Source organism: Paramormyrops kingsleyae, chromosome 23 (assembly GCF_048594095.1).
Source record: "Paramormyrops kingsleyae isolate MSU_618 chromosome 23, PKINGS_0.4, whole genome shotgun sequence".
NCBI classification, from domain to species: Eukaryota; Metazoa; Chordata; class Actinopteri; order Osteoglossiformes; family Mormyridae; genus Paramormyrops; species Paramormyrops kingsleyae.
The window spans coordinates 20,934,051-20,943,744 of NC_132819.1; the positions used below are offsets into that span (position 1 = coordinate 20,934,051).

General features: G+C 43.0%; 1 protein-coding gene across 8 annotated transcripts; it reads right to left on the reverse strand.

Annotated features, from left to right (window-relative positions):
• Nucleotides 1–323: 323 nt before the first annotated feature.
• On the reverse strand, nucleotides 324–9,560 carry LOC111848245 (uncharacterized). Of its 8 annotated transcripts, none has more exons than XR_002839265.2 (9): nucleotides 9,270–9,560; nucleotides 8,168–8,301; nucleotides 7,485–7,595; nucleotides 6,957–7,076; nucleotides 4,923–5,060; nucleotides 4,287–4,400; nucleotides 3,843–4,034; nucleotides 1,168–3,503; nucleotides 324–1,069 (listed from the first exon to the last, which is right to left on the reverse strand). XR_002839265.2 is itself a non-coding variant. In XM_023820082.2 (8 exons), the coding sequence occupies exons 2-8, from the start codon at nucleotides 8,261–8,263 to the stop codon at nucleotides 3,399–3,401; spliced, it is 876 nt and encodes a 291-aa protein (XP_023675850.1). In that variant the 5' UTR covers nucleotides 8,264–8,395; nucleotides 9,022–9,559; the 3' UTR covers nucleotides 324–3,398. The 8 variants fall into 8 exon arrangements, 1 of the variants encoding a protein (XP_023675850.1); XR_002839262.2 differs by having other exon boundaries at nucleotides 8,168–8,395; nucleotides 9,270–9,559; XR_002839263.2 differs by having other exon boundaries at nucleotides 9,022–9,559.
• Nucleotides 9,561–9,694: the final 134 nt, after the last annotated feature.

Genomic DNA, 9,694 nt, shown 5'->3' on the forward strand with positions numbered 1-9,694 from the left:
GGTAGTAGCAGTAGTAGTAGTAGGAGGAGGATGGGAGGTGATAGTGGGCTGTGTAGTAGTAGCAGTAGTAGTAGTAGGAGGACGGGAAGTGGTAGTGGGCTGTGGAGTAGTTGTGACTGGTGGACCCGTGGTGATCTCTTATATTCTTGGGCTAATCAGATACATTCCAACGCCCCGGGGCCATAATCTTACCCCTTTAGTTTACATTATGACTGTGTCAAAATTATCTAGGTACTTACTGATTTTATATTAATGTCATTTTCAGTTGTGTGTGTAACTGCTTTTGTTTATTACTAGTAAGTAAAAAAAAGTCCACACTTAAATTATTACGTATTGTTATTTATTCTTCCTTATGAGCTATAAATATTTACCTAAAAATAATAGTAATATAAACTACAGTATTTCCCTCAAAGTTTCGATTCCCATATATTATTTACAATCATTTGGTTTCACAGTTTGGATTTCAAGAAGAAAAAAATACACTTATTATTAAAGACCTTACAAATAAATCTGAACCAGGACAAAATGAATAATTGTTATAACCAACATGACCAGGATAAAAAAAAAAACAATTTAGCACCTTTCAAAAAAAAAAACCTCGCATTAATTTACATGAACTTACTGCACCAGTGCATCGCAATGCTTTCGTGTCAGTTTAGTCCAGTCAGTCGATATTGTCTTGGTTTCATCTGTTTCGTGTCATTATTTTCTTAAGTTTATCTGAAATCCAGCGATGCACGTTCAGTTTCCAGCCAAATCCTGGCAAAAGGCGTAATGGTTCCCCTCCTTTCCGATTCAATGTCCGCAAGTGTCTCTCAGGATTTGGGACGACAGCCTGCATGTCGCAGGTTACAAAATCATTAAACTATCTATTTTACTTTACTCTTGTATCACACAAACTATCTCTTTAATACGATTTGGTTTCATAACCAAAACCACCAAAACCATTCAAAAATGAGAGATGAGTTTCGGAATCAAAGTGTTTTTCTGCAAGATTTAAGTAATATTTTAATAATTAGTATTCAAGCGGTGAATGTTGCTGGCGATTCAGTGCAGGACTATCTGTGGTCTGAAAAGGCGGGACACATATTTGTAATCCAGCACAACAACAGTTTATTTTTTGACAGAGCAGTCATAGAAAAACAGCTGAGTGACAAAATGCTGTACCTGTTTTCTGCACATCTCTGGCCACCAAACAGGACAGGAACAAACTACAACGGAGTCAGGACTGCCGAAAAAAACTCACTGGTGCTGACCAGCCCTCCATTCAAGAGGTATATAATCTCTAACAGCACCCCTAGTGGTAGGGAGGCCCCTGACTCTGCTTTGTTTTCATTTAGTGATGCCAGGTTTGATAAAAGCTGTAAAACTCGGTGCTATCCACATCTCAGACGCTTAAGTCAATAAGAATTTCGTGGCTAGGAAAAATGTGAAAGAGTATCTTGCAAAATACTGCAAAACATACTGCTCCTGTTTTCTGTCCTTTCAGTAACCAATTTATTGGAATGTGCAAGTTACATGTGTAAATAAGACAATCACACTAACACTTTGCCCAAACACTGCATCAGTTAACTTTTAAAACAGTTTAGTTTTTCTTTTCTCTATAGTGCTATATCACGTCACAATTCAAGTTAATCCAAACACAGGAACCTAAAGCAGAGCAGAAATACACCAGGTGGATGCAGAAGTCAAGTGACACAAAAATAATAATGATTGAAAGTAATATTATAAAATTTAATCAAAAAGTAAGTTTCAGAAATGCAAAGACATTTTTCCATAAGCCTGTTATGCTGATTTTAAAGTACTGTATGGTGCAATCAAGCTAGTTTCAGCTTCTGTGAATGCAACAAATTAAATAAGGAAGGACACTGGGTTCAGTACAAACAGAGTTAACTTTGCAGTGGAAATACTGTTGAGTGATAGAAACCACATATATAAATGACACACTCTGTGTCTACATACATGAACTCGTTAAAGGTACAGAGTCCTCGATTTATAATGAATGTGAAACATAAATTGGCGTATTGTGCAGTTACGTTTGGAGATATGATACCGGTCAAAACCTTGAGTACATATGCTTGTATTTTACATAATTATCCAGACAGTGAATGTCAGAGGAATGAAATTGGCCATATGGACTGATGAGCCAACGATGGAAAGATCCAGGTCCAACTGCAGTGTGTTTGTCTGACACAGAGAGAGTGAGAGGATAATCTCAGCGTGTGTGATTCCCACTGCAAGGCATGGAGGAGGCAGTGTCACTGTTTGGGGTTATTTTACTGACTGGGTTGGTTGTCTTCGTTAAATCTATAAGAATGGTAAGTAGTACAGTTATCATAGCAAGCCTGACAGGAACATCATGCCGTCAGGCTTAGTGGGCAGTCCGTCAATCTGCAGCAAGATACCGAACCAGAACACAGCTTATAATTGTGCAGAAACTATCTGGTGATGAAGGAAAGTGAAGGACACCTCAAACGAATGACCTGACCAGCCCAGCCAGAACTTGTGTGGGAAGAACTGGACACAAGAGTCAAGGTGAACCAGCCTCCCCCCCAGGGAACTGCTGCAGATATACTGGGAAGACCTGAACACTTTTATCTTATCTTATCTTATCTTATCGAGGCAAAAAGGCTTTTTGCAGAATCCAAGATTTAGTGGGAATTTTCAGTTTTATTGAATACTGCTTTGTTACTCATGTTTATATATATATATATAATAACGCATTTTCATGAAATTACAAAAATATATGTTGTAAAACATTGTCCATTATGAAAAAACCCTAGTTTCAGGCAAGTGTACTCAAACTTTTGTCTGGTACTATAGATCAGAATGACAAGGAATATGACAACAAAATCAGAATGACAACAGAAATAAATTTCCTTCTTTCTTTGATGAGGTGAAATCACTTGTGGACTCTGGTGTAGTGAATTGGCAAAATAATTTGTGTATTTTTCTTCCACACGCCAGTATTACAAGTGTATGGAAAATGGATGGATGTATGTATGGATGGGTGTAACAATGGCTGGATCCAAAGCACAATGATCTGCTTGTACGAACTGCTGCCCTTTGGTAGTAAAGCAACCGATTTAAAAGGGAAACTTTCAGCAAAAACACGTATCATATAGTGTGGGTGACAGCCTGAGCTAACCAATCCTGTTTATATTCAAATCTATTGCCATTTTTGGATGCGAATATGGTCACACCCAATTCTTATTGAAATCCCTCAAACTAAATTGATAGCAGCTTTTTCAATTTTGTCAAATCAACACTACCTCCCTTTTGGATTTCGGAGATATCAGCAAATCCCGTGCACATTTTGGCACCAGTTGCCCCGCCCCCTGGCCCCCGTCCCTTCAGACTACGTCGGCAGGAAGGAAGGCAGGCTGGACTGGACTCTCCTAGGACTCAGTTTCACTGTCCATTTCAGCTGGCGCCACCTGGGGCTCGTCGATCGTTATAGAGGGAGTTTCCGGCGTTTGCGTTCTTGGGCTGGAGACAATCACCTGACGATGAGGGGGGTAATTAAGGAGAGAATAAGAGAAAAATTAATTATACATACAGATATTCACATTTAATCATATTGTAGTTCCCACTAACATCAGCAGGTGGCATAGTGGTTAAAGGCAGGTCCTATATCCTATATCATCCTTGATCAAAGTCCTCAAAGCAAATTCCACCAGTGCACCAACCACCTATATTAAACAAGTTCAAACTGTAGCCCACATATGGTGAAACTATCAGGTAAGCATTTTTTTCCCCATTTTACATGAGGATTTATGAAGTGCTGGGCTGTAGAGAGCCTGGAACCTGTCCCAGGTTGCATAGGACATAAAACAAAGCACCTGGGGCTCGTCAGGGACTGCGGCTTCTTCCACGACGGCCTCCGTGGGATCCGGGATGGGGATAGCGGCTGAGGCGGCCGAGGCGGCCGAGGCAGCGGAGGCTGCGGTGGCAGCGGCGGCAGCAGAGGCAGCGGCGGAGGCAGCGACAGCATGACTCTGATGTGTAGGTACTGTCAGGCTACTAACAGCCAGCTGGGGGACCCAGATCGGGGGGGGGGGGGTAGAAATTTTATTGTACAAAAAAGTGTAATAACCTTAAGTTGCTGAAGTCATTCATAACAAAATTGTTGAACATGAGAAATTGGTTGTTTTTGCTAAACCCTTGTTGGAAAGTTTACAGAGGAAATTAACAAAGCAAAGTTAAGCGTATCTTAAAGATTAGCTAACCGCGTGACCCTGATGTATAATTTCACCCTGGGGAGGCGCTGCACTACGCTGATTTACCTGGAAACTGCCGTTAGCCAGGGCATTGAGCCCAAACAGCATGGCTACAATGCAGATCACCAGCTCCAGCACCAGGAAGAGGACCAACGTGCCTGTGATCCCGTCGATCAGTTTCTGCGGGAGGCAGCAGAACGGACATGAACCAGGCATGCAGGCGCGTATCAGAAATGACCAGCTGATCTCATCACGGTGCATATGAGGTGTTAAAAAGTCCCTTTCTGCGAAACAGCTTTGTTGGAAAATATTTTTATCTCCCAAGGGGTCTTAACAATGTTTTATTTTGTTGTTCCAAAGTGATATACATTTTTTTGAGAGAGTAAGCAGGGTCAGATAGTCCCTAGAGCAATTGGAGGTCAATGGTCTTGCCAAAGGGCCCAAGAGCGAAATTACTCCACCAACCCGGGGATTTGACCCAACAACCTGCCGATCACAAGTGCAGCGTGCTAACTGGCTGAGCCACACATGGTCCCCACTAGTGATCAATTAATTATTCTTGTTTTATTAATTTAAGATCAACTACGAAAGACAGGGTTTATACTGTGGGGCTTGAGCCAGCTACCCTGCATTCCAACATCCGGGTCTCACATCAGTTCCCGAGCCAATCGGCTGGGTTTGCCGGCGGTGACCGGCACTCACCACAGCAGCGTTCTGCAGCCGGTAGCAGTGCTCACAGTGGTAGGCGTCCTGTTGGTAGGGCAGGTGCTTGGACAGGAGCCCCAGGGCTGCCGTGGCGAAGGCGGCACTTACTAGGTGCAGCACCAGGATGGATTTCAACTAGGGACACATACAGACACACATGTAGCAGCAGGGGAGGGGAGCAGCCATCCACAGCAGAGCTCTGTCCAGTAGGTGAGGGGTTCGACCAGCCCAGGGAAGCTGGGGCTTTGGGGGAAGGGGGGAGCCATGCTATTCGTTTATTGCGGTCAGTGGGTCTAAGATCCTCATTAATTAATTATGAATTAATTATCCTCATAAATTTACATATATTTATTTATATTCTGTGCTTCTGCATGTATGTATTTATTGTTTTTACTGTGTTTATTGCATTTATTTTTGTCTGCATACCCTCATCTGTCGGTCCATACATCTGCACCTTTCATACCACATACAGTTCCTTCTGCATGTTTGTGACTGGCAAATAAACCTTCATTTTGATTCTGATTAGATCTTTACATGGGCTAAGAGGCTTCTAAAAACAGTTAAAAGGGGGCCTATTATGCTCATTTTCACTGTTCATGATTTTATTTTTGGGTTCTACGAGAAGATTTAAATGCGTCAGCGTTTAAACACATTTTCTCATACTGTACGTCTCTATCCACTCTATCGATAACTGTCTCAAACACTCTGTTAGAGCTTTAAGTCCCACCCCTGATGAGCACAGTGTGCTGTGATTGGTCAGCTTGCCTTACACATTGGGCTGCTGTCTTGCAATCTGCAAACAGATCCTTGCAAGTAAGTGGCCAATAAGGATTGTCTTATGAGGTGACCTCACCATGTCACAGAAGTAATGGCCGGAATCCCAACTGCGTGTTTCAGGCAGATTAGAGAAGTGTGGTTCCTGTGGTGAGAGTTACTCCCTTTGCTGTGTACTTTGGGCTGTAAGACTTTGCAGACTGTTTACATGCAAATAAAGGTCTATAACACACTAAAGGAGAAGGAAAACCTGGGAAAGCAGTCATGGTCAGCGCCCGTCCATCCCTGCCCTTCATGCCACTTCCCCGCTTGGCCATCCTGTTCCTCCTCTGTCTTGTAGCCCCTTAGTCCCTAGTGTGTTTGCCTGTTCCCTGGGCCGCTGCGTGACTTAATGGGCATTTTCCCACCCCTCTTTTTTTTTGTGGGTTCAAGGCTGTCCAGAGGCCAGCCTGAATTCATTTGCCTTTTTTTGGTTTAACATATATTTTACAGTCTCTTGCTTTATACGTGTATTTTCCAGTTACAGTTCCTTGTGTTTGCTCCCTGGTTTAATTCTGCTCTTGTATTTATATTCCTAGTGTTGTGAGACTCTGAGTTTAATGTTCTATAGTTTCCTGTGCTTGTTAACTGTAATGTATTCCACCTGTTTCTTGTCCTGTGCATTGCTGATTGGCTAATTAAGTTGTGGTTTTCACCTGTCCAGCATTATGTCCCATTAGTGATGTTTTTAAGTGCCTACGTTTGTTCTGTTCTTTGTGGGTTCATTGTGGCTGTTTCCCTGTGTTGCTATGTGTTTGAGTCATGATAGCTGTCCCCTGTTTGTGTTTGTAGTCTCCCTGTCTTTGCTCCTCGCCTCACGCTCAACGTCGCCTTTCACGACGTGCTCTCTTTATGTTCACCCATGAGGACTGCTTCTTTAATAAACCCATTTCTGTCTTGGAACCATTCTGTTGATCGTCATCTTTTCCCCGCTCGCGCTGTGCCCCACCATAACAAAAGCATAATAGGGCCCCTTTAAGAGAACATTAAAAACTTGCTGCTCAAAAAGATAAATGAATAAAACAAAAAAAAATATCTCCAGAGTCCAGATGCAGGTTTCCCTGATTCTCAACCGACCCCAGGCAGCCATTCAACCACACTGCCCTCCCCGAGGTAGCTGTGTCCGGAACAGGTTACCCCACATGAGCGACTCACCCAGAACACAGCCGGCTTCCTCCCAGCATGCACCAGCACTGTTACCCCACATGAGCGACTCACCCAGAACACAGACGGCTTCCTCCCAGCATGCACCAGCACTGTTACCCCACATGAGCGACTCACCCAGAACACGGACGGCTTCCTCCCAGCATGAACCAGCACTGATCCTGACAGGATGAGCTGCAGGACAAAAGCACATTGACTTCTAATAAAGTCAGACTGTTACAGGTAGAGTCTATTACTATTACAGGTAAAGGCCCGTATTTATGTATTTAAGGGAAACTACTACAATATATAACACTGCATATTCTAGTATTGTACTGAAGTGCTTTCATAAGGAATTATCGAGTTTTACAGTAAGTCAGCATATTAGTATTTAATGAGTGCAGGTGTCCTTTGGCGACATTTTGTTTTTTTAAACCTGGTGACTAAGCATTTTACATGTGCTCAAAGTGATTTTCCTGGGTGAGTCACTATTAACCTATCCCCCCCCACCCCCCCTCCCTTTAAGGCCCCTCAGATAATCCTGTGGCCCGTCCAACATTCGCAAGCTGGAGCTGGGCCTGATCAGTAGCACGTTTGACATACCTGTCCAACAACAACACACAGAACTTTCACATCCCCCGAGAAGTGTATCTCCTGATGAAGCAGCGTTACACTCAGGCAGAGGGTCAGCACTGCAATGATGATCTGGATGGCCTGAGGACAAGTGATTTTAAAAGAAAAAATAATATTATATACTATATTATGGTACAGCGATAATCAAAATGGTGGGACAAGTATGTAGGAATTTTTTCTAAAAATATTCAGGACATTAATCTGACAGCCGTGGCTGACTTCGTAGTCTTCAAATCTGAGGCGCTGCTGCCACCTGCTGTCCATAACTGCACATTGCGTCCACAGTAGGATACAGTATTTACCGAAGACGATAATGACTTTCAAATATCTGCGATGATAGTGATTATATTAACACGTAATAAAAGAAAAACAACAACAACAATAATAATAATAATAAAAATACTCAAACTTACAATAGGAGTTTTTCCACGTTAGTGGCGATTCTATCAACGTACGTATATTGAGGTATATTAATGCTTTTCCAGTTATGGCAATTACATGAATGACACTGAATGGTACAACAGCAGTGTTTTATCGGTTTTGCTGATTATATTAATTATAAAATGGGGAAAACAGCAAATTCTGAAATTCCGAATTTCAGATCATAAGCCGTACTCCCTTTATCACCACACGTGAAATTGCTGACATCCTACCCCAAGAGTTTTGGGTTCCGCCCTCTGGAAAGCTTCCACCTGCCCCTTGCTGAGGGACGGGCCCAGAGGTGTCGGTTCCTCGGAGTCGATGCCCATGTTTTTGTTGAGGGTGTCGCAACTGTATTTATAAATAACTAATAGATAAAAGCAGTGTATGCGATGAGGCGAATGGCAATAAGAGAAACAAAAGCGTAGAGGTAGAAAGGTTTGTTGCTAAGACACAAAGTACTGAAATCAAAATCAATGAGGGATTGACAGTGACAGAATCAAATTAAATAAATAAAATGCGAAAAAGACAAAAGAGATCTTACAAAGACCGACGTAATACATTCGCTGTTGAGAAGACTTGAAAAAGCAATAAGCAATGATTACACGACTTCCTTTAATTGTCCCTTGACTTATGACAGAAATATTAAAGAAACTCTTTTTGAAACCACAATCAGACATACAAGGCATCTGAAAGGCGTACGTTCATGCACGTGCCTGCTAAGCGAAACGGTGTTTAATTCAGCCTAACTAACAATGTCCCAAAAAGCTCAAATTCCACCCCCCCAAAAAAAACCGCTGTATGGCGTCTGCATCTCGGCACGTTTCCGAAGCCGCTTTCTGCGGCACCAGGCACCACCTCGTATGGGTCCCACCGAAAATGCTGCAGATAGGAAATGCTGGACACATGGATAATAGGCTATATGAAAGCAGATGTGCATCGGCCGGACTTTGCCGGTATAACGCCGCAGTACGGTGCAAAACTTCATGCGCAAGTGAAGCATTGGCACCACGGTAAAGACGTGAAGCTTTAACATGCAATGTACGTCACAAAATAGAAAGGCTATTGCAATACATTTTTCTCTTACCTTTCTCCGATTGCACTATATAGGGAATCAGGTGCTATTCTCGTTTAAAACGGGGGACGGAGATAAGGCCAGTCCGCTAAGCGCACCGTAACGTCGCTGCAGGTTTTAATAAATATATAAATGGGCAGTCTGTGAGTGGCGCAGTGCGAGGGTGGGGTGCGATGATACCGCAGCGCTGCAGCATCTCCATCCGGCAGCACTGAGGTAATGGCTTCGGGAAAGTCTCCCTCACTCTCGGAGCCCCTTACCTTTCCGGACAATCACCCAGGCCTGATGCTGCCGGTGCGTTTTGTCTGTCCGTCCGAGCACGACACCCAAAATCGTTCTTTTTAAAAGCCTGCCTGGTCATGCGCGGTGTCTCAAATCGACCGCACTGAAGAGTTTAAGGGCTGCATTGATACCGGGTGGCGGCGCTGTGGGTTCGATTGCTGTTCTGTCTGACTGGAGTTCGTTTCTAAGTTTTTAGTGCCATCTAACTGACCGGTATTCAATTAGATACATCATTTTATCAAATAGGCTACTACATGGAATCAAAGCAAAATCTAAACATTTGCAAGAACAAGGAATTCATGAAGACCCATTATTTCCCCCCATTCTTTATAGGAACACTGCCGCCCCTCACTCTTCTCCCAGGCTACAAGTTGTAGGGATGATGTCGACCCAAAAGCTATGC

Bases quoted from the DNA above. Each gene is read 5' to 3' on its own strand.
- LOC111848245 (XM_023820082.2), bottom strand. From the start codon at position 8,263: ATGGGCATCGACTCCGAGGAACCGACACCTCTGGGCCCGTCCCTCAGC. The intron at 7,596-8,167 runs GTAGGATGTCAG...ACTTGTCCTCAG, and splicing joins CGGAACCCAAAACTCTTGGG to GCCATCCAGATCATCATTGC. The intron at 7,077-7,484 runs GTATGTCAAACG...TTTGTCCTGCAG, and splicing joins TGTGTGTTGTTGTTGGACAG to CTCATCCTGTCAGGATCAGT.